This window comes from Schistocerca piceifrons, chromosome 3 (genome assembly GCF_021461385.2).
Source record: "Schistocerca piceifrons isolate TAMUIC-IGC-003096 chromosome 3, iqSchPice1.1, whole genome shotgun sequence".
Lineage (NCBI taxonomy): Eukaryota > Metazoa > Arthropoda > Insecta > Orthoptera > Acrididae > Schistocerca > Schistocerca piceifrons.
In genome coordinates this window covers 499,694,599-499,720,223 of record NC_060140.1, presented here as the reverse complement: position 1 = coordinate 499,720,223, position 25,625 = coordinate 499,694,599, and the positions used below count along the sequence as shown (strand labels likewise).

At 42.0% G+C, this 25,625-nt stretch overlaps 1 protein-coding gene across 1 annotated transcript in view; it reads left to right on the top strand.

Annotated features, from left to right (window-relative positions):
• Positions 1-301: 301 nt before the first annotated feature.
• Positions 302-25,625, top strand: part of LOC124789588 (small RNA degrading nuclease 5) — a 43,279-nt gene continuing 17,955 nt past the window's right edge. The window contains 2 exon segments of the mRNA XM_047256997.1: positions 302-573; positions 16,274-16,405. Of these exon segments, the coding sequence (XP_047112953.1) occupies positions 16,274-16,405 (132 nt within the window). The 5' untranslated portion in view covers positions 302-573.

The window sequence follows — 25,625 nt, the reverse complement described above, 5'->3', positions numbered from 1 at the left end:
GATTTATATTAGCAGTGCAGTTATTTACCTCTAATTTCCACAGTATTTTGGTGAAATTGAATTAATGAAGAATAGATCCTTCAATGGTGGCTATGTGATCGGGAGCATAGATATATGGATGAGTTCGATGGTTGATAAAAAAAAAAAAATCCGACTACAAGTTTTTGTCCGCCATTGATACTGAGCCTTTTCCAAACAATCTCACATGCAGTCTAAGTTTCTGTGTTCGTGGATTTGAGTTCCTCGTCTTCTGCTACAATGAATGAATAATAGAATGATCTACGATCCTGTTTGTGAACATATACGGGATCGGTGGACAAGTCCACGATCTGGCGATACTTTGTTGCAGTCCACGGCCGTGTGCAGTCACATTGTTTGATTCATAATATCTCTGGTGTAAGAAGAGTGTCTTACGTGTAACTACTTTGCATTCATTCAGGACTGAGGACAGTTTACTTTACGACTTGTGTGCAGCTGAGTTTATAGGAAATTATAACATGCTGGTTGTGGATACCGTCTTTTACAAGGTTTTGGCAGGGTTTCTTACGTGTTTTGACGCAAAACAACTGAGTTGTAAGTATGTAAATATCATTATTAGTGTATAAGGTAATCAGGCATTTTTATGATGTGCAGTCTGTTCGAAATGTTAAACGACAGCAGTCATCATGTAATACAGTGCTTAATGAGGTCTTTCAACGTTAATTATTATCATCATCCTGGTCGCCATATATCGTTGTGTCGGGCAGCGAAAAACGTTTACTAGTAAATATAAACAATATTCGGACCCCTGTCTTTTGTCTCTGTAGTGTGTACGGTTTGTCAACAGGAAGGCACACAACAAATTTCAGGTCGCGTGATGCAAATTGCCCATGGTGTAGGAAACCTAAAAATGTCACACACTGTGAAGAGTACTCTGCTATGTAGTTTACTGAGCATAGTTGCACGTGACAGAGGAACAATTTGTATTTGTATCTGTATAATGAGTGGGCGTAATGGCGAAAGTGATAAAACACACACACACACACACACACACACACACACACACACACACACACACACACACACCTCCCTCCTCCCCTCTCCCTCCCTCCCCCCTCTCTCTCACCCCTATGATAACCCTTGTCCCACCCTCCACACACCCTTACTCTTCCCTCCAATACAAAGTTTGTGATCCCTGGATGGCTCAGAAAGTGTCGTGCCAACCAGTCCCTTCTTTTAGTCAGGTTGTACCACAAATTATTCTTCTCCCCAATTATCTTCAGTACCTCATCAGTTGTCACATAATCTATCCATCTAATCTTCAGCATTCTTACATAGCACCACATTTCAAAAGCTTCGATTCTCTTTTTGTCTCAACTTTTTGTCGTCAATGTTTCATTTCCATGCATGGCTACACTCCATACAAATATTTTCAGAAAAGACTTCCTAACACCTAGATCGATATTCTTATTTTCAGAAATTCTTGTTTTTGCCATTGACATTCTACCTTCTTTATGCTCCCTACTTCAGCCCTCATCAGTTGTTTTGATGCTCAGGTAACCACACACATCTACTACTTTAAGTGTCTCATTTAATAATCTAACTATCTCAGTATCATCTGATTTAGTTCAACAACATGCCATAACCTTGTTTTGTTTTTGTTGCAGTCATGTTATATCCCCCTCTCAAGGCACTGTCTATTCTGTTCAACTGCTCTTCCAAGTCCTTTGCTACTCCCCACAGAATTGCAAGATCATCGGCAAATGTCAGAGGTTTTTTTTTTTTTTTGTCCTCCCCTCCCTGGACTTCAGTTCCTGCTCAGATTTTTCTGTGGCTTCCTTTACTGCTTGTTAAATGTACAGATTGAATAACATCAGGAATAGGCTACAACCCTGTCTCCTCCACTGGCGCTTCCCTTGGGACTAGTGTAGCAGGGGATACAACCCGTCGGCGTTGGACAATGACGTCACAAGTAGCCAAATGAGAAGCGATTCTTCTTAGTGTTGTAGCTCCCTTCAGTAGCTGATAAGTGTTTTTTGGCTTTAAAAAAAAAAAAATCTCACGAGATAGAATAAACAGATCCACTTTATTAAGCAATCGGTAAAAAAACGAAACTGAAACATAACAGCAAAAGCGAAAATGGTAAACTGCTCTCTGGCGACTTGTGACGTCATTGTCCAAAGCCGACGGGTTGTATCCCCTGCTACACTAGACCCCCTTCCCTTTCGTGCCCCTTGATTCTTATAATTGCCACCTGGTTTTTGTGCAAGTTATAAATAACCTTTTGCTCCCCATATTTTACTCCTGCTTTGCTCAGAATTTTTGAACGTCGTCAGAAGCTTTGCTTCTCCTGTCTGATACACATTGCACACCATATGGAAGAATTTATCATGGCTGGGTCTCCCAAAGTATCAGTAGTTCTGACAGAATGTTGTGTACTCCCGGTGCCATGTTTCAGCTTAGATCTTTCACTGCTCTATCAAATTTTCCTCACAGTATCGTATCTCCCAAATCATCATCATCATCATCATTTACATGCTCTTCCAGTTCTGTAATGTTGCATTCAAATTCATCTCCCTTGTATAGAACCTCTGTATAAATCACCTCATGCAGACGGTATCTTTCCCCATAGTGAAATCTGCTTTTACGAGGGTGAGTCAAATGAAAACCTCAAATTTGTAATAACAAATCAAAATTTCGTGCCATTATCGTGTAAGTTGGTAAGCATGCTACAAACAGCGTGCAGAATGACCTGTAGGTGGCAGCATAGACCAGATGCACACATACCGTCGCAGTATCATTATAAAAATGGCCGCCCCAATTGCAACTTGCACCAGGGAAGAACAGTGTTCTGTTATTCGGTTTTTGCATAGTGAAGGTGTAAAACCTATTGAAATTCATCAACGAATGAAGGTTCAGTATGGTGATGCATGTTTGTCACAGCAGCAAGTCTACGAATGAAGTAGGAAATTCGCAAATGGTGTGACTTCGGTGGAAGATGCTCCTTGTCCAGGTCAGGCACAACGTGTTGTGACTCCACAGGACATTGCAGCAGTTGAAGCCATAATGAAGGAAAACCGCGAGTGACACTGAATGACATTGCAGCATGTTTACAGATTAGTCATGGGTCAGCACACCACACTGTGCATCATATGCTCCAGTTTCACAAAGTGTCTGCAAGATGGGTGCGATGGCAGCTGACTCCTGAACTGAAAGAACGACTTGTTGATGCTTGTGAAAAACTTCTTCGGCACTTTGAACGAGAAGGTGATGGCTTCCTTGCAAGAATTGTTACTGGGGACTAAACCTGGGTTCACTTCCACCAAGTGGAAACAAAGAGATTGAGCAAGGAATGGCGCCATTCTTCATCACCAAAACCAAAGAAGTTTCAAACAGAACCATCAGCAGGGAATGTTATTCTGACTCTCATTTGGGATGAAAAAGGAGTCATTTTGGAGCATTACATGCCTAGAGGGACCACTGTCACCAATGCAGCATACACAGATCTCCTAAAAAAAACATCTGCAGCCTGCAATCAAATCAGATTTATGTGGATTGCTGTCAGCAGGTGTCCTTTTGCAACATGACAATGCAAGGCCCCACATTGCCCGTACAATAGTTGCAACAATCACAGACCTTCATTTTGAGTGTCTTCCTCATCCACCATACTCACCAGACCTTGCCCCAAGTTATTTCCATATGTTTGGACCACTCAAAGAGACAGTGGGAGGAGAGAAGTTCTGTTCTGATGAAGAGGTACGCCACACGGTGCATGAGTGGTTGCGCGGACTACCAAAAGAATTTTTTTCAAAGGAATTTATGCACTTTGTATGTGCTGGAGGACTTGCACTGAGCATGGGGGAGATTATGTTGAAAAGTGATACAGCTTTGTACCACTTCTGCACAATAAATAATATTTAAAAAAGTATTTAAGGTTTTCATTTGACTCACCCTCGTAAAACTTACAATTTTTTCCTCTAGCCATTCTAACTATTTGTATTATCTTCTGCCTGCTTTTTTAGCTGCATTTTATATTTTCTTTCATCAGTTAAGCTCAATATTTCTCGTGTTATCGGAGGATTTGTACTGGGTCTTACCTTTTTATCTAATTTGATCCTTTCCTGCCTTCACTGTGTCATCATTGAAAACTACATGGTTATCATCTACTGTATTCCTTTCCCCTCTTCTAGTCAGTCATTGCCTAATGCACTCTTTGAAATTCTAAACAACCTCTTGCTCTTTCCACATATTTAGATCCCATTTCTTCCTACGTTTTTACAATTTCTTTAATTTTAATCTGCAGTGCATAGGCCTAACCAAGAAATTCTGGTCTGTTCACATCTGCCCATGGAAATATCTTAAGATTTAAAACCTGGTTCTGAAATCTGTCTTGTTGTTGTTGTAGTTGTTGTTGTTGTTGTAGTCTTCAGTCCTGAGACTGGTTTGATGCAGCTCTCCATGCTACCCTATCCTGTGCAAGCTTCATCATCTGCCAGTACTTACTGCAACCTACATCCTTCTGAATCTGCTTAGTGTATTCATGTCTTGGTCTCCCTCTACGATTTTTACCCTCCACACTGCCCGCCAATGCTAAATTTGTGATCCCTTGTTGCCTCAGAACACGTCCTACCAACCGGTCACTTCTTCTTGTCAAGTTGTGCCACAAACTCCTCTTCTCCCCAATTCTATTCAATACCTCCTCATTAGTTATGTGATCTACCCATCTAATCTTCAGCATTCTTCTGTAGCACCACATTTCAAAAGCTTCTATTCTCTTCTTGTCCAAACTATTTATCGTCAGTGTTTCACTTCCATACATTGCTACACTCCATACAAATACTTTCAGAAACGACTTCCTGACACTTAAATCTATACTTGATGTTAACAAATTTCTCTTCTTCAGAAACGATTTCCTTGCCATTGCCCATCTACATTTTATATCTTCTCTACTTCGACCATCATCAGTTATTTTGCTTCCCAAATAGCAAAACTCCTTTACTGCTTTGTGTCTCATTTCCTAATCTAATACCCTCAGCATCACCCAACTTAATTACACTACATTCCATTATCCTCGTTATGCTTTTGTTGATGTTCATCTTATATCCTCCTTTCAAAACACTGTCCATTCCGTTCAACTGCTCTTCCAAGTCCTTTGCTGTCTCTGACGGAATTACAATGTCATCGGCAAACTTCAAAGTTCTTATTTCTTCTCCATGGATTTTAATACCTACTCCAGATTTTTCTTTTGTTTCCTTTACTGCTTGAAGTCTGCCTTACCATTATATAATCAATCTTTGCAAAATTCTAGGAGATGGCTTCCTGTTTCGTTCCTTTCCCCCCAGTCCATATTCAGTACTACTATCCGTTCTCATCCTTTGCTACTATCAAATTTCAATCCCAACTCACAATTAAATTTTTATCTTCCTTAACTATCTGAATAATGTCTGCTATTCCATCAAAAATTTCTCTAATCTGTTCATCTGCATAGCTAGTTGGCAGATAAATTTGTAATGCTGTGGTGGAAGTGGGCTTTGTCTGTCTTTGATAACACATTCAGTATGCCTTCATAGAAGCTTACCTGCATTCCTATTTTCTTATACATTATTAAATTTACTCATACATTACACCTATTTGATTTTGTATTTATAATCTTGTATTCAGCTGACCAGAAATCCTGTTCCTGCTGCCACAGAACTTCACTAATTCCTGCTATATCTAACTTCAACCTAGCAATTTCCATCTTTAAATTTTCTAACCTACCTACTCGATTAAGATATGTAACATTCCACACGCCGATCCATAGAAAACTAGTTTCGTTTCTCCTGATGCCAACATCCCCCTGACTGGACCCCGCCCAGAGATCCAAATGAGGGACTATTTTACCACAAGAATATTTTACCCAAGAGGATTCCATCATTTAACTGTGCAGGAGAGCTGCATGCTCTTAGGGAAAATTACGGCTTTAGTTTCCCCATGTTTCAGCAGTCTGGAGTACCAGCACAACAAAGCTGTTGTTGTTAATGTTAGAGATCTGTCAATGATCCAGACTGTTGTCGATGCAGCTACTGAAAAGACTGCTGCCTCTGTTCCAGAGCCACATGTTTGTCTGGTCTCTCAACAGATACTCTTCTGTTGTGGTTGCAACTCTGGTACGGCTATCTGAATCGCTGAGCCACACAAGCCACCTCACCGATGGTAAGCTGTGTGGTACTTGGTGGGAGTAGACATGAATGCTACGCATCAGAATTGTACAGTCTGTGTTTTTGTTAGTGTAGTGGCGTAACTCATAGAGGTGCAAACTAAAAATATAAAAGTTCAAATCAGATGCCTCCAAGCACTATGGGACTGAGGTCATCAGTCCCCTAGACTTAGAACTACTTAAACCTAATGAACCTAAGGACATAACACACATCCATACCCGAAGCAGTATTTGGACCTGCGACCTTAGCAGCAGCATTGTTCCGGCCATGTCGACCGGCTATGAAAGTTCCCAAAGCCTTTGTATGTTATTTCTCACAGGGGAAAACCAAGTATTTGATACTGTCTGTTGCTCCAGGGGTTTAATGATCGAGCAACTCGTCCGCTCTGAGAATATCTGCCTTTTGAACACAGGTCAGATAACTCACTTTTCCACAGTTACAGGGTCTTTTTCGGCCATTGACCTTTTTTATTATTTTCTCCCCCCAGCTATTGCACATCTAGTTCAGTGGGAAGTGGTTCCAGATTTACATTCTACTGACATCTTCCCAGTGTGAGTCCATCTGCCCATTAGGACAGTGACTAACAGGAGATTACACAGGTGAATGGTACAAAGGGCAAATTGGTTACAGTACAGTTGATAGGCTATTTTTGAATGAAAAGATTGTGCACAGGAGGCGGCAGCCCATATCACCCGCAAGATCCAAAGGGCTGCCGCAGAGTCCATCCCCAGGTCTAGTAACTACATCCAGTCTTTACCTTGGCGGAATGATGACTGTTGATTGGCAATATGGGCCAGACAGACAGCTTTGTGGAGCTCACTCTCCAACTACAGACAATCTTCCTGCCTTCAGGTCTGTGAGAGCACATGCAGGGCATGTGACCAAAGAACGGAAGAGGGCTTCCTGAAGGGAATTCACGACTTCCATTAATTGGTCCATTTACACCGTGCAAGTTTGGGAATCAGTAAGACTGATTTCAGGCAAGGGTAGTATGTGTTCCCTTACGGCCTTGTCAAATAATGGGGTCACATTATAGCAGAATATTTCTTTATTGTTACTACTACATCATCCAGACAAGCTCCCACATCCAGGTATTCCACAGGACTGCAGAGAAGAGGTAGCTCAATTTCTTCTCGCATTATGAGGATGTCTACAACCTTCCATTCTCCATGTGAGAACTGGAATCAGATCTGTCTGCAGCCAGAGATACTGCTCCAGGACCTGATGAGATCCATTATGCCATGCTTCATCATCTGTGCCCTGAAGCGAAAGGACAGTTCGTCTCTTGTTTGTCAGATCTGGTTTGAAGTACAATACCCCATGACTTGAAAGGAGGCAATATTAATTCCATTCTGGAAACCTGGCAAAGACTGTAGCGCCCCTAACAGTTTTTGGAGTGCCGCCCTTACCAGTTGTATGGGTAAGACTCTTGAACACATGGTCAACCGCCGTCTCGTCTGGCTGCTCGAGTCCCGAGGTCACCTGAGTTGCTCCCAATGCCATTACGGGTGCTACTGTTCCTCCTTTGACAACTTAATTCTACTGGAGACGGCGATACAGGAGTGCTTCTTACACCGAAACCATTTAGTTTGTGTGTTTTTTGACCTCGTAAAGCATATGACACTATTTGGGGGTACAACATCCTTCGCCAACTTCATGAATGGGGACTAGATGGAAGTCTCCTGCTTCTGAATCAATCATTTCTTGAGGACCAGCATTTTCGTTATCATATTGGCAATGCCATGTCTGATTGCTATGTTCAGGAGAATGGTGTGCTCCAGGGCAGTGTCCTCAGTGTTACATTGTTTGCCATCGCTATCAGTGGCATTTCCCGCGCAGTCAGGGCCCTGTTAAATGCTCTGTTTGTGGATGACTTTGCAATCTTCTACTCTCTTCTGATCTTACAATGACGACGAGGCAGCTACAGCTGACCATTAAGAGGCTGGAAACCTGGGCCCAGACATCTGGTTTTCGGTTGTCACCAGAGAAGACTACAGGTGTCAGTTTTAACCGTGCTTGTCGGGGTTTTAACCAGCCAGTGCTCACAATGGGGGACAATATTTTACCTTTTCCAGATGCTGTGCATTTTTTGGGTTTATTATTTTACTCAAAATTAACATGGCTCACACACCTGAAAGACCTAGGAACAAAGGGCTTCCAGTCATTGAGTATTTTGAAATGCCATGGCAGAAAACCATGAGAAGCTGACAAGTTCTGCCTCCTGCAGTTTTATAGGGGATTTGTTCGATCTCTCCTTAAATTGTGGCGGCATGGTCTACGGATCGGTCTGTCCTTCCTACCTCTGGATGTTAGATGCTCTCCACCATGAGGGCATTCAGATATCATCTGGAGCCTTTCTGACCAGCCCAGTTCAGAGTCGGTGTGCAGAGGCTGGGGAACAACCACTCTGGATTTGGTGTGTATCCTTTTTTCTTGATAGGCACTGAAAATCTCAGCGTCACAGAGGATGACGCACATAAAGCTTAAATACTGAACACCTTTTTCCAAAGCTGTTTCACAGAGGAAGACCACACTGCAGTTCCTTCTCTAAATCCTTGTACATATGAAAAAATGGCTGACATCGAAATAAGTGTCCAAGGAATAGAAAACCAACTGAAATCACTCAACAGAGGAAAGTCTACTGGACCTGATGGGGTACCAATTCGATTCTACACAGAGTATGCGAAAGAACTTGCCCCCCTTCTAACAGCCATGTACCGCAAGTCTCTAGAGGAACGGAAGGTTCCAAATGATTGGAAAAGAGCACGGGTAGTCCCAGTTTTCAAGAAGGGTCGTCGAGCAGATGTGCAAAACTATAGGCCTATATCTCTCACATAGATCTGTTGTAGAATTTTAGAACATGTTTTTTGTTCACGTATCATGTCATTTCTGGAAACCCAGAATCTACTCTGTAGGAATCAACATGGATTCTGGAAACAGCGATTGTGTGAGACCCAACTCTCTTTATCTGTTCATGAGACCCAGAAAATATTAGATACAGGCTCCCAGGTAGATGCTATTTTCCTTGACTTCCGGAAGGCGTTTGATACAGTTCCGCACTGTTGCCTGATAAACAAAGTAAGAGCCTATGGAATATCAGACCAGCTGTGTGGCTGGATTGAAGAGTTTTTAGCAAACAGAACACAGCATGTTGTTCTCAATGGAGAGACGCGTACAGATGTTAAAGTAACCTCTGGCATGCCACAGGGGAGTGTTGCTTTTCACAATATATATAAATGACCTAGTAGATAGTGTCGGAAGTTCCATGCGGCTTTTCGCAGATGATGCTGTAGTGTACAGAGAAGTTGCAGCATTAGAAAATTGCAGCAAAATGCAGGAAGATCTGCAGCAGATAGGCACTTGGTGCAGGGAGTGGCAACTCCCTTAACATAGACAAATGTAATGTATTGCGAATACATAGAAATAAGGATCCTTTATTGTATGATTATATGGAAGCGGAACAAACACTGGTAGCAGTTACTTCTGTAAAATATCTGGGAGTATGCGTGCGGAACGATTTGAAGTGGAATGATCATATAAAATTAAAAATGTAGTCCATCAACAAAGGAGGTGGCTTACAAAACATTTGTTCAACCTATACTTGAGTATTGCTCATCAGTGTGGTATCCATACCAGGTTGGGCTGACAGAGGAGATAGAGAAGATCCAAAGAAGAGCGACGCGTTTCGTCACAGGGTTATTTGGTAAGCGTGATAGCGTTACAGAGATGGCAGACTCTGCAAGAGAGACGCTCTGCATCGCGGTGTAGCTTGCTGTCCAGGTTTTGAGAGGGTGCATTTCTGGATGAGGTATCAAATGTATTGCTTCCCCATACTTATACCTCCCGAGGAGATCACGAATGTAAAATTGGGGAGATTCGAGCGCACACGGTGGCTTTCCGACAGTCGTTCTTCCTGCGAACCATACGCGACTAGAACAGGAAAGGGAGGTAATGACAGTGGCGTGTAAAGTGCCCTCTGCCACACACCGTTGGGTGGCTTGTGGAGTATAAATGTAGATGTAGATGTCACCTCAGTCATTGGCATCTAGTTCAGTGGTTCAACCCACCTTTGAATGACTGTTCAGTAATCAGCCCTAAGCAACCAAGCCGTTTGGTATACGTGCTACAGACTGTCTCAAGGATCTGGATCTCTCGGACATGAAAATACTCACCCAGGGATGGAACATACCTTGGCATCTTCAGAGGCCCAAAATGCTTTTAAGCTTGACACAATACAAGGAAACTTGTACTCCAGAATTTGTTTTTACAACTATGTTTTTGTCTATTTTAAGTACTTACCATAGTTTTTTATCGTTATTTATACAGATGGATCCCAGCAGGAGAATGCTCTTGTTGTACTACTGTTTTTCCTGATAGCGTTTGTAAAGTGCATCTTCCAGAACAATTCACGGATTATGATGCAAAGTTATATGGTATTCTGATGGCACTGGAAAGGGTTCACAGACATCACTGTATGAGTTTTCTTGCCTGTTCTGACTCTTTTAGTGCACTGCAAGCACTCCAGCAAATGTACCCGATAGACCCACTGATTCAGCTCATCCATGATCCCTTACAGCTTCTCCAACACCATGGCAAGGAGGTGATCTTTTGCTGGGTACCTGGCCACATTGGGATACAGGGCAATGATATGGCCGACAAAGCTGCCAAGGAAGATTGTTGGGATAGTGCTGTCCATCAGTGTCCCATCCCGTTGCACACCATCATCTCATTTTCTGACAGATGCGGTAGGGGGAGACTGAATGGTTGCAGGTGACAGACAACAAACTGTGGTTGTTCAAATCAACCACAAAGGCTTGGTGGACTTAATGTCAGCTTCGCCGCTAAAAGGTGGTTTTGCTTACCAGACTGCACATCGGGCATAGCTCTTTCACACATGGCTTCCTCCTCCTACCTGAGGATGCACCACTCTGTGAAGTTAGTGGCATGCTGCTTTCAGTTCAGCATATTGTGGCTATGTGTGTCCTATATACTGATATTAGGGCAGCCCTCAGCCTTGCTGGAGATCTGCCCACTATCGTTCCAGATACTCATACTAGTGTTACAAGAGTGGTGAAATTTTTTGAACTGTCAGGCCTCATCCCTAAATTGGTGAGGAAGAGCGGCAAACTTTAATACGTTATAAACTGCTCCTCATGTGGGGACGGCCTTTGTCCCCACCCTTGAGATCTGCATGCTGACTTTTTGTCATGGCACTGATGAATATGATGTCGAGTGCCTCCTCAACCCAAATAACCATCACCATCATCACCATCATCATCATCACCATCATCATCATCATCATCATCATCATCATCATCATCATCATCATCGATACTGTCTGTCCACTTTGACCCATGATTTCATTAGAAAAATGAAAAAAGTAACTCTTCTAAATACAATATTGTAACATTTGTGTCACTCATTCAGCTGTAATAAACACTCACCACTTTTGTTATAACAATATATTAAGAATAATAGTAACTAACTAATTGCACACCCTTGGGAACTTGGAGTTTTTAATGAGAGACAAATTAGGCACATAGCCCTGCACTTCTCTTCCACAATAACCATAAATGTCATGAAATTAAACAATAAATTAGTGGTCTCCCATGCTGTCAATCCTCCAAAAATAACACTAATACATATCATCTTCAGGTTACAAACTGAACTAAAAAGAAAACACCAACCACAAAAAAAATTCCACAAAGAACCACACACCCTTAAGAGCAAGAACATAAGTCTGATATCATTAATTTCCATTGACATTCAAGGGTCATTGCAAAAGTCATGACAATTATTTTTTGTCTCGAAAATGGTAACAAATTAAAAAATTCTGAAATGTGCAAATGGAAGGTTAGTTCATTTGTAAACATTACATGTACCGCCACGAAGATATAGCATGAGGAAAAAGATAAAACAAATTTTGTTGCTTCAAACATATTTTGCTGTAATTGCAACCATACACAGTAGTACAATACAGGAACATGGTCGTGTGACATCTTAGAGAGGCCCTCAAATAGTCTCCCAACAAATCCCTCACACACTGATATCACTGTGGAAGACACGAAATTTCCGTGCCCTCACCACGAGTGAAATTTTGGATCTCACGTGTCACTGCTGTGGTAATGTCTTCACATGTTGGAAAATGTGTTCCATGCAATGGCTGTTTAAGTTTTTGTATACGGTCATAATCGTTAGGTCTGGAAAATATGGTGAATGCTCTAGTACTTCCCATATCCATTGTGCGAACTGATTCCGCACACATGCTGCAGTGTGAGCTTTCGCTTTGTCCTGAAGAATTAATTTCATGTAGATGTTTAGAATGTTTCTCCTAAATAGCCCGTAATAGGTGTCGTTGTAGAAAAGTACGACAGTAGTACATCGCATTAACAGTTTGTCCATGTGGTATGAAATGGCACAAAATCACTTCTCTAATGTCATAGGCTATGACGACCATAACTTGACACGAGACAGAGTGCAATGAAATTTCTTCCTGCAAGGTGAAACTGGATGGCACTTTTTGTTCTGGCTCATAGGCCCTGGTGTAAAATTCATCTGTGGCGACAATTCTCACTGGCATATTGTCGTCCTCCTCCTCGTATCACACTAGGTGCACATAACAAGTTTCGTAATGTGTCCACTTTACCACTTCACTTAGTGCGTGAAGCACCCACTGTGCAGCAACTTTACGTATGTGTAGCTCATCACATAAAATCCTGTAGATTGTTGTCTTCTCAATAGAAGTACAACACACTAATTCCTACAACATCCATTGTCTGTTTTCCAATCGTAGGATGATCTGGCCACAAGCACAAGTGGTGTAAAATGCCTGGGCATTTATAAGTAGGGGCAAATGTGTGGGTAATGTCCAGGCATTTATGCATTTTAAACATTGAGAAGTGGCACATATAAAAAAAAACTTTAAGGTAATATTTTGTATTGGAAAAGGTGTTTTGCAATACTGATTCTTTAGTGGTTGCGTAACCAAGTTGAGAAAGCTGCTTGAGTATTAGGAAAAAGTTATAAGGAAAAATAAATTGGACTGTAAACATAACTTTTTACGTCTATACGGTCAGTTGTTGGAGTAGTGCATAATTAAAAGAAAACAGAACTCAGATTTAAAAGTTATTTTTGAAATAAAGTGTAGTTTATATTAAGAAGCTAGCCTGTAGGTAGTATTTTTACTTGTACTCTATTACTGCAAGAAGTTCTGACTCTGCTTCAGATTCTCCTGAATCTGATTCCTCACTTATCACTAGATTCCTTTCCATTTTGTCTTTGCTTGGACTGTTCAGAATGGCTTTTATTCTGTGGAATTAACAGGCTGATGTCATGTTCCTGCTCCAGCCATCAACTTCCAGTTGTAGGAGAGCTAGGTTGGTTTTAGTTTTGCAGCCCTCTCTGATATAGTCTACTTTTTTCCCTGTCTTTGGATCCACCCAGAATTGCTGAACGAGCACACAGAAGCAGTAGCAGCAGGTGTAACTGGTGTGCCCTGAATTTTTATGGCAACTTCTGCCAATTCACGAGTTCCTCTTAAATCTTGCCATCACAATAAAGGTTTTACATACTGATTTTTATCTTCCTGAGAACGAGTATGTGCTTTTTCCACACACAAATTTGTCTGGGTCAAATTCCTTGTTTGTTCCTATAGTCAGCCCAGTTCTCTCTAACCTGAATAACATTGAGTCCAGTGTTCTTTGGTGTGCCACAAACAAAGCTTATTGCATCAAGCATCTCAATAGGCTTCAGGTTACTACCATATACTGCACTATCAAGATGATTAGCTGCAAGGTGGGCATTGATTCTTTGTTATTAAATCCATATTAGTGTTCTCATTTTGTCTTCACAGCAGTGCAGTCTTACAAAAGCAGATAAAGAAAGGAGCAGAACAGGAAACTATAATCTGTTCGTATGTTGTTACATCTGACAATCAAGCTTTTTTTTCTGACAACAGTTTTACAATTAAGAATAAATTTATCATCAAGAAACACATTCCAGTTGTTTATTCTTAGTAATAAAGGCAATGAATGATATACATAGGTTTAAGTGAAAACATTACTAACTTTTAACATCCAGAGTATCATCTCATTCCGTATTTTAATTGGTAAGTTATACGTGATGCTGATGAAGTCCCATACTCCTTGACGGAGCATAGGGGAATGATGCGGGAGACCTGCACCGCAGTACTAGGCAAGGTCCTAGAGGAGGTGGTTTGCCATTGCCTTCCTCCAACCATAATGGGGATGAATGATGATGATGATGACGACACATCACCACCCAGTCATCTCGAAGCAGGTGAAAAATCCCTGACCCCACCAGGAATCGAACCCGTGACCCCATGCTCGGGAAGTGAGAACGCTGCTGCAAGACCATGAGCTTCAGACTAAGTTATACATTCTAGAAGCCAAAATTTTAAAAAGTACTTTGTTTATAACTGCCCAAATTTCAGGTATTTAAAATAAGCTTTGGGCAAACCCACAGGCAAACGAACATTTATACATGTCGTGCCCACTGGGCATTTTCCTGGTCCACGTCAGTACTCTGTATCTAACTCAAGCATCTCACATGATCCAAAAGCTGAAAAAACAGACCTGAACCATATACTTGGCTACAAAAAGTACAACAAAATTTAGACTAATGAAAAAAATTCCCATTCAGTGGACAAACCATACACAAATAACTAATGCAATCAAACAAAATAACCACCTGATCTCCATTCTCCTCTCCTAACAGGAACTGTTACTTGCCCCCACCCTCATCCTCATAAGAACTGATGTCTTTCCATCTTCCACCAACCAGTATCCATTTTCTTGCACCAAACACCACCAAAACTAAAACAAGTTAAAAAAACACTAGTGTCAAAATAAAACCATGATCATCAGAAAATACATAAAATTTAAACCTTCTAGCACTGCCCTTCGAAACTAATCAGTATCTGAATTATCATGGACACACATCTCATGGGCTCAAAACTAAACAGATGAGTGACAATAAATGTAAGTCAAATAAAATTACCTGCTTAGATTTTTAGCCTGAATTAAATGCTGAATCAAATTGTTCTCCTGGCAGCACAGGTTAGCATCATCACTGCTACAGGAAAGAGTTTTTGTATTTGTTACAGCTTATATAGTCTGCCAATACATAGTGTTTCTGAAGGAAAATTATTGTGCTGCTCGTGTTACAGTTCTCCTCCATCAGCATGTGGCTGTTCTTTTTCACTGTCGAATACATCACAAAACCGACACTTACGACATTTCTCAAGTAACACTTCCAAAAACTTTTTGACAGTGATACTTGCCACAAATGTCCCACACAAAGCAGAACACCTGTTACAAAGTTCTCTCTTCTCACAAATGCCAATTTTAATACAGTGCCCGTATGTGACATCACATATCACAATATTATGACATCATAGATTGAAGTCAAACCCCAAGATTGAAGTCAAACCCCAGTTGACCATCCTGCAATGTATTGGCTAGTTTGTCATGAATCTCAGTAAGCTACAAATAAGTTCTAGAATGTAATATTAATGTTTTCTACATTGTGATTTTTATTTGCAGTTCTTGGAATTTAACCAATGAGTGTCCAAAATTCATTATTAATGTTGGATATTAACAAAACTGTGATGGTTTTGTTGAGGAATGGTTCAAAAAAATTTAATATTGAAAAAAAAAAATGAAATGTATTCAGTACAGAAAGATAGTAAACAACAATAGAATAATTGAGACAGTCGTTCCAAGTTGATTTTTTGCAGTTTTATTCTTATTTTCCCAAATGAATTCATTTATTTTTCGTTAATTTTGACATAAGTCTTTGTTGAGTAGTTTTACAGGGGCAGTGCATGATTATATCATAATTACAGTTACTGAAACCTTTGGTAGATTATTGGTGATACATAACATCCACAAAAAATGCAACATACTGTGCCTACCAGAATGTTTGTAGGTTTCCTGTTTACTGGTATAATTTTTGGATACATACATGTTGTTACTATTGAGAATGTTGGATATTTCATATCTATTCCGTTACCACTAAATAATTTAAAACAATATAAACTATCATAATTCACTGGAGGAAAAACATTGTTGCAGATGAAAACAGACGGTGCAGTTCCTAACAGTGAACTGAAATATATTGACAAAAAAATTAAAAGAAAGCAAAATAAACTGAGAAAAATGTCTGCACTATTGGAAATAACAAGATTGAATGACAAAGACAGAGAGGTGAGAATTGTATTCAATCCTTAAAATATTAGATGTGTAAGTCAAAAGTAAAATAAAAACTGAAATTTTTTGGCTGTTTTCTATTGATTGTTTGCTGTATTGAAAGACATGGAATTATTAAACTAGATATTCTTCTGTGGAAATGTCAACTTCAGAGAGCCTGCTACTGACTTGTAATCTTAAATTGTGGCAGTAACATTGTTCCATTTTGATTTTAATTCTAATGTGAAGATAATGGACTGAAACATTCTGAGAAAATCTTCAAAACATTACATTCAAAATTTTGTAATAATGTAGGCATACAAAGTGTGTTTGAAAGATGACTAAAGTAGTGTAAAATACTAATTTTATCCAACTTAGATTCTAACAAGGGAACCTCCCCATCGCACCCCCCTCAGATGTAGTTATAAGTTGGCACAGTGGATAGGCCTTGAAAAACTGAACACAGATCAATTGAGAAAACAGGAAGAAGTTGTGTGGAACTATGAAAAAAATAAGCAAAATATACGAACTGAGTAGTTTATGCGCAAGATAGGCAACATCAAGGATAGTCTGAGCTCAGGAGCGCTGGGGTCCCATAGTTAGCATGAGCAGCTGCGGAATGAAAGGCCTTTGGTTCAAGTCTCCCTCGAGTGAAAATGTTAATTTTTTATTTTCAGAGAATTATTATCTGTCCATCCGATGCGAGGTAACTGCGCCGTAGTATGGGGACGCTACACCTAAACAAACATCGAAACGCACGATGTCAGTTGACTACAACGCACGGAAGAGAGAGTATTCCTGCTAACGAGGCTCCCTGGCTGGCAGTTGACTGTTCGTTACTTTGGACGAGAGTGCATTAAATATGTGAGATGTATTCCGTGGGCAATATGAATCCGGCAAATATAGCAGATGGATGGACAGATAATAATTGTCTGAAAATAAAAAATTAAACTTTTCACTGTTTTTTCTCATTTTGTTCGTTTTCATTCGTTGTATCTGCTCGGGGCGGATGTCGCAAGACACCCATTTCAGTTCGTCGTTGTTCCATTAACTCCGTTTTTTTATTTTTTTATTACAGAGGGCAGCTAACCCTCTGACCGAACACGCTGAGTTACTGTGCCGACACACTCGAGGGAAGACTTGAACCAATGACCTCTTGCTCCGCAGCTGCTCACACTAACCACAGGACCACTGCGCTCCTGAGCTCGTATCAGCCTTGATGTTGCATATCCTGTGCATGGACTACTCAGTTTGTATATTTTGCTTATTTTTTCTATAGTTCCACACAACTTCTTCCTATTTTCTCGATTGATCTGTGTTCAGTTTTTCAAGGCCTGTCCACTGTGCCAACTTATAACTAAATCTGAGGGGGTGCGATGGGTAGGTTCCCTTGTAAGTCACTGTATCCTTCAAAGTGCTCTTGTACATTCACTATTCTGCTCCAGAAGTATTTCCATGTGCCATGCAGTCCTGAAAAGCTCCTTCTTTGCCCATTAAAAATTCTTCTTGCTGTCATCAGTAGTATCTAAATTGTGCCCTTTGAGCACAGATTTTAATTCTGGCCTAGGATACCATATGAAATGAGATTGGGGGTGAGTTGGGTGGCCACTGGTTAAGTCACAGACACAAAACACAGAAACTGACAAAATGGATAAGTCAGGCATATTCACAAGGTGAGGGGGCAAAGAGTTATGTTGTAACAATTCTGATAGTTCTGTAAACTTTCTCTTGCAAGTCACTTGTGTGGTAATTGTGTAATAGTTTGCTCTTTGATGTCCTTGAAGCAAAAATTTAGAGTTTCAGTTCCATTGCTATCTCATTGAAATTAGTCACATTTTTTTAAGATGTAGGGATGTTTGCCGGCACACTCATGACTTGACTTTCTCTTGATGTTCTGTCTTTAGAAACATTATTTTTGCATGAATATAATCCTCAGCTTTTTGAAGTAGTTCTTTGTAAACATTCAGTGCTTCTGTATGCTTAACGCCTTAAGTTTTCAAATGAGGAGCAAACTTCCTAGCAACTCGATGTACTCATATGTTCAACTGTCACTCGAAACCACACATTTATACCAGTTAATATTCCAACTTCTTCTGCATCTTTTCTGACAGCTGGTGCTTTCTGTGCACAATATCCATGATTTCTCTGAATTTGAACACAAACAATTGAGGTAAGAGACCTTCCTGTTCAAGGATCACTTTCAGTTGGAATGGGGAAGGCCATTCATAATAATAGGTTCAACTTAAGGTATCACTTCTGTAATCTTACCTGAAAACTTAAGATGTATCTCTCAACATTTTTCCATATTTACACAAAATTAAACTATTCCAATGTTGAATCCAGTAACAATAGCTCAGAAACTATACGAGATATCAACAATGTTATGTAGGATTGTTTGATGAAAACAATGCTGTCAATAGCACCTGTGTGGATGCTCCATTGACACGTAAAAAAAGTGAGGTTACTTTCTAAACAAACTTTATAATATGAGAATAAGTCATTAATAAGAGTATTTTTGTACTCTTTTTGCAAAAGTAATTTCATAAATGCTCATATGAATTGTCAGTTGGCTATTGCATGCATTATACTTGTTCTATCTGTCCATAAGTTTGCAGATGCTCCCACCCCCCCTCCCACACCAACTCTAGGTGGGGGAGGGATTACTTGGCATCTGCTAACTTCTGATACAGCAAATACTATTTGGAGTGTCAAAACAAATGCAAAAATGGATCATACTTTATCTGAGCTGTGTACTGATTTTTTAAGCACCTGTAATTTCTGATCAAATATTATTTCATCTTATGCATAGCTGTGTGGAGGAATGTGTATTAGTGAAGCAGTAGTATTTCTAGTGAGAGAAGTTCTCAGCATTTTGGTCTTATGGTAAGTTTCAGATGCCTTAACATAATGTCATTTCAGCAAGCATTTGAAGCAGATTGGACTACCTTCTGCAAATGCATTAATGCAAGGCCCCACATGTATACAAAAATCACCGAAAGGATTATCCCAGTAAATACCTGTGTTCTATTGACCTGAGAAGTGATTAATCTTTGTTATGAAAGATGCAGTCTAGTGTAAAACTGAATAAAGTGTATCTTGATTATTTCACACGTATAAATTATTTTTACAACTAAAAATTATCTGTGAAGGCTGAAGCCAGTAAGATATCTCCCTCATTGTGTATTGCAGCAGTTTACCGCAATTTTTCCCACCTCATTTGAGCAAGTGGCATACCTAAATACCTCTTCATGAAAGTATGGGACACTGAAACGTATCTAATAGCAAGATGTGTTTTCTGCAACTAAGTGAGTACAGTAGCCCAAACCCTGCAGACGAGGTCCCAATATCACTCTGCACTTATGCCTGTACATCAGGGAAGTGTTAAAAGAGAATACAAGGCTCAGTAACAAGTACGCCGATCAAAAGCTGTGTGTGTGTGTGTGTGTGTGTGTGTGTGTGTGTGTGTGTGTGTCACAGATACACTGAATAGTCAAGTCAGGTGATTTAGGTGCAGAAGTATGAATCTTGCTAAACTAACTTGGTATCAGTTTCTCATCTGTTCCCTCTAATTAGGTTCAGCTGTGAAGAAGAGTGAAGAGGAATAAACCTAACTGGTCACCATCACCCAACATGCAATGCAGAACACCGCGCAGTTACAAGAGTCCATGCAGGAACAGCAGCAGCTTTCAAATTGACTCATCATTCTCACTTGAGTTTCCTGTAGTTTTTCTGTAGTTACAGCAGGCAAATGTGAATTGTTTCTCTGAGACATTACTGAGCTCCCCCATCTTGGACAATCTGTTTTAATACTACATCTCTAATGGCTTTGAACTTGATGGGGTGTTGTAACATGAATAAATTAACTTTGTGGTTGACAGATGGTACAGATGAGGGACAGTGTTGCTAGTGTACAGCCAGATACACAACTGAACTGAATGAGCTGATAATTTGGAGGAACATTGCTAATATTAAGTTCGTAGGTGTACTGTCATTTTGAAATTGATTACTAATTCAGCACGTGACATTTTATTAAATGTCAGTATAAACATTCAACAAAAATATGCTAATTACAGCACACTGTTGTCATGCAGGACCTACAATCCAAGAGGCCGTTCTCTGCCAAATGTGTTGACAATTTCAGGATTGCCATAGCTGGTTCTTAGCCTTTAGGTGAACACGTGACTGTGTTCAGCTGTTTACTCAGTGTTCACACAAAATACTGAGGAACCCTTAAATAAATCCACAGGAATACAGGTCTAATTGTGTGCTTTTCGACATCCGCTATCTTGTTTCTAGAAATACCTTCTCTTTACGAAGTTTATGCATAGCAGTCCACACGGAAATTAGGAGCAACAAAGTGGTGGATGTGTCAGCAAATGATACCCACTCAATACCTACATTGGCACAATGCAAAGGGCTGCCATGTGTTGTGAAACAGACCATCTAAGTGTTGTGTAGTTCCTTTCTGTTAGAAAGGTGAAACAGTCCTTTTCACGTGCCACAGGATTGGGAATTCCCTCTGATGCATAGATTTCTTGTCCACTGAAAGGATTCATCACTGTGGGGTGCTTGTGAAATGCACCAATATGTATATCTTACTTGGAAGAGTGCACCTGTTACACACAAGGGCAGTCTTTAGTTTGTCTGCATAGTTGCCCTGGACTTTTAGTGCAGCCATAAAATGTGAAACAGCTTTAACCAGTTCTCTGACATTGTAACTTCCACCATTCCACCACACACACCAGTGCAGTGACCCCCCGCCCCCCCCCCCCCCCCTCCCCCAGGGGGTCCACAACTCTTTTGTGGATACATGCGTAGCGAGCACGGGACCCCGAGCTAGTGTGGCCCTCCTTCCTTTCCGGGCTGCATACCTTCCTTTTCCACATCCTTCCCCATCTCCCCCCCCCCCCTTCACCTCCGCCTCTGCCTCTTCCCTTCCATTTCTCCCCCTCTGGGAGTATGTTTAGCGCCTACGTCCGGAGACGGATGCTCAAAACTGTAAAACAATCTCTCTTCTTCGCTTTCTCTGTGTCCTTCCTTTGTCCTTCTCTTTTCCTTACCTCTTCTCTTTACAATTTTCTCCGCTGCGGTGTTTGAGACCTCTCTTCTCCTCTTTCCTTTCCATTTCTTTGTTCCCCCTTTCTCTTTTTTCCTCCCTGTGTGTGTCTGAAGGCCGACCCAGGCAATCCCATGAGTAGCCAGTGATGGGGTAACGCTTAATTCCCCGCCCCGGTTAGACAGGGAGGACACATACTTACCCCCGGTAACGGCCAGGCCCAGGGAGGTGTGATTACCCGAGCTGATACCTTCAGAAAGTGCCGATTGGTCCCTCCGTCCGTTCCTCAGGAGGTGTAACCTGAGGTGTGAACAATCACCTATGGCGGGAGTGCCCTCAGAGAGGCCCCCCCACAAGGAAGGAGCACGCCATCAGAGATGCCGGTAATCATGGGGGATACTTCGGCAATGGTTTTATCATCATCTACTGTGTCTGCTCACAAGCGAAAGTTAAATGAGTCTCAGCCACGGACAATTCTTCCATCAGTGCTACAGTTCCTTGTTGTTTCTCGGTCGGACAAAGGTCAAGACTTCTCCACAGTCAACCCTTTCATTATTCAGAAAGGTGTCGACACAATGGCAGGTCCTGTAAAGTCTTGCTCCCGATTACAAAATGGCACCTTGTTGTTAGAAACAGTCAGTGCCCTCCAGGCACAAAAATTGCTGCATACTTCACTGCTACACAGCTTCCCTGTCCGTGTGGAAGCGCACCACACTTTAAATTCATCACATGGAGTCATTTATACACACTCCCTCGACGGATTGTCCAATGAGGAAATTCAAAACTACCTGTCTGACCAGGGCGTCGCGGCTGTTCGTAGAGTTGTGAAAGGGTTGACAAGAACATCGTTCCAACCTGTACTGTCTTCTTGACATTTGACAGAGTTCAGCTTCCGTCGAACATAAAAGCGGGCTACGAGTTAATTTCCGTTCGCCCTTACATCCCAAACCCTACGCGTTGCTATCGGTGTCAGCAGTTCAATCATACCAGCCAGTCATGTTCCAATCTGGCCAAATGCGTTACGTGCGGCAAGGATGCCCATGAGGGTGCCCGTCCACCTCCATCCCTTCGTTGCATCAACTGTATGGATGACCACGCTGCTTCCTCTAGAGATTGCCCCATTTTTAAAGACGAACGGCTCATTCAGGAAATCAGAGTGAATTAAATGGTGTCGACCTTTGCTGCTTGAAAGTTATTCGCCAGTCGAAAGTCCACTGTGCCTCACGCAGGTAAATACATCACTGTCCTTGCCTCTCCTCGGCCTACAAAGGAGGTAGCCATACAGACTTGTGATCTCACCTTTAGTGCCACGATCGTCAGATCGGCCAGCGCAAAGATCACCTGTTCAACCTCCCCACTCACCTGCTCACTCTATGGCTCACCCTTCATCAGGTTCTGCTAAATCCCAAGCCCCAAAATCAGACTTCCAAAAAAGAGCCTACTCGTGAAGATTTTTTGCGTACCCTGACTTCACAACCATTGTTCCTCCTTCATCTCAACGTCCTGTTTCCAAGAAGTCTAATAAGAAACCCAGTTCCTCTCCTTCTTCACCACGGCGTGTCTCATCTACAGCACCACCTGGCGGTAACCGCCCTCGGTCGTCTTCTGTGACACCGAGGTGCACTGCAGGCGGCTGATCAACTGGCCGACCGCTGGTGGCAGGAGCTGCTACCGAACAATCTATGGATCAGGATCTTTTGTCTTCGGCTGAATGCCATACCATGCTGTCAGCCGCCAGCTCTGAGCAGTCGTTGATTTGAGGGCAACCTTGCTCACATTCTTCCCTTTTCTGTCCACCCTAGTGTCCATTATCCATTGGAATATCCCCGGCATTCGAGCCAATTGGGATGAATTGTCGATCCTCTTACGATCCTATTCACCGGTCATCTTCTGTCTTCAGGAAGCAAAGCTGTGTCCCCACGATCGCTTTGTTTTCCCCCATTTTCAGTCAGTCCAGTTTGATCTCCTCTCTGTTGAAGGCACTCCAGCACATGGTGAACTCATGATTCTTCTCCATAATACTCTCATCACCCAATCCCCTTAAACAGTTCCTTCCAAACTGTCGCTGTCCGTCTTTCCTTTTCTGGATACACCTTCTCTCTTTGTACTGTATACATTCCATCGTCCACAGCAATGGCAAGAGCTGATCTGCTTCATCTTCTTGGTCAGCTTCCGCCCCCCTATTTGCTGGTTGGGGACTTCAATGCCCACCACCCCCTTTGGGGATCTCCGCGTCCTTGTCCGCGCGGCTCACTATTGATAGACGTCTTCCACCAAGCGGATCTTGTTTGCCTCAACACTGTGGACCCTACATTTTTGTCTGCCTCTACGACAAATTTCTCTCATTTGGACCTTTCGGTCGGTACTGTTCCGCTAGCTCGGCGCTTCGAATGGTTTGCTCTTGCTGATACACACTCGAGTGTCCACTTTCCATGTGTCCTTAGATTGCAGCCACAACTGCCATATATCCACCCGAGATGCTGGAAGTTTGCCCAAGCCGATAGGACACTTTTTTCGTCTCTAGCGACATTCAATGACCGTCACTTTCCTTGCGTTGACGATGAGGTCACTCTTATTACAGAAGTTATTCTTACAGCTGCGGAACATTCAATACCTCGCACCTCCAATTTGCCCCAGTGCCCCCCCATTTCCTTGGTGGAATGAGGCATGCCGCGACACAGTACGTGAGCGGTGACGTGCTGTTCGCGTTTTCCGGCACCATCCTACTTTGGCCAACTGTATCCGCTATAATCAGTTCTGTGCGCGGTGCCGTTGCGTCATCTGCGATAGCAAGAAGGCAAGCTGGGACTTCTTTACTAGCTCATTTAACACCTTCACTCCCTCCTCAGAAGTTTGGAGTCAGATTAACCGATTATTTGGCGCGCCTAGTTTCTCCCCAGTCTCTGGGCTCACTGTCGCACGTGATACATTAGTGGATCCCGTCGCAATTTATAACTCATTTGGTCAACACTTTACTGAGATATCGAGCTCTTCAAATTACCCACCAGCTTTCCCCCGAAGAAACGTGCCGCGGAAGTGCAACCTCTTGCTTTCTCCTCCCAAAATCGCTAAAGCTATAATACTGTTTTCTCCATGCAGGAACTCCAACAGGCACTCTCTTCTTCTCGCTCTTCCGCCCCAGGACCGGATGGTATCCACATATACATGTTGCTGCATTTATCATACCATAGTCTGCGTTACCTCCTTCGCCTTTATAATCGAATTTGGACCTACAGTACTTTTCCCAGAAGATGGCTGGAAGCTATCGTTGTTCCTGTTCCGAAACCTGGAAAGGACAAACATCTCCCCTCTAGCTATCGCCCCATTTCTCTCACGAGTAGTGTATGTAAGGTTTTGGAGCGTATGGTGAATTGCCGTTTAGCTTGGTGGCTGGAGTCCCGAAGTCTTTCAACACCTGCCCAATGCGGTTTCTGAAAGCATCGTTCTGCAGTTGTTTTCTCAGGAAACGCCAAACAGTAGCAATATTTTTTGATCTGGAGAGAGCATATGATACCTGTTGGAGGATAGGCATCCTCCGCACACTGTTCTCTTGGGGCTTTCAAGGTCGGCTGCCCCTTTTCCTTCGTGAATTTATGGCAGAGCGCACATTTAAAGTGCGGGTGGACACTGCTTTCTCCCGTACTTTCACCCAAGAAATCAGGGTACCCCAGGACTCCGTGCTAAGTGTTGCACTGTTTGCCATTGCCATAAATCCAATTATGGATTGTCTCCTTCCTGATGTCTCGGGCTCCCTCTTTGTGGACGATTTTGCGATCTACTGCAGCTCTCAATGGACTAGCCTTCTTGAACGACGTCTTCAAGGGTGTCTCGATCGCCTCCACCCTTGGAGCATCGAAACCAGCTTCCACTTTTCTCCCAGTAAGACCGTTTGTGTCAGTTTTTGGCATCGTACAGAGTTTCTTCTGCCTTCCTTACATTTAGGCCCTGTCAACCTTCCAGTCACGGACATCGCTTAATTCTTGGGTCTTATTGTTTGACAGAAAACTGTGCTGGTCCTCCCACGTTTCCTATCTCACTTTCTGCAATCCCTCAACACCCTCCGTGTCCTGAATGGTACCTTCTGGGGAGCGGACTGGGTGGTCCTTCTCTGCCTCTATCACACCTTAGTGCGCTCAAAATTTGACTATGGAAACATAGTTTACTCCTCTGCTCGGCCGTCTA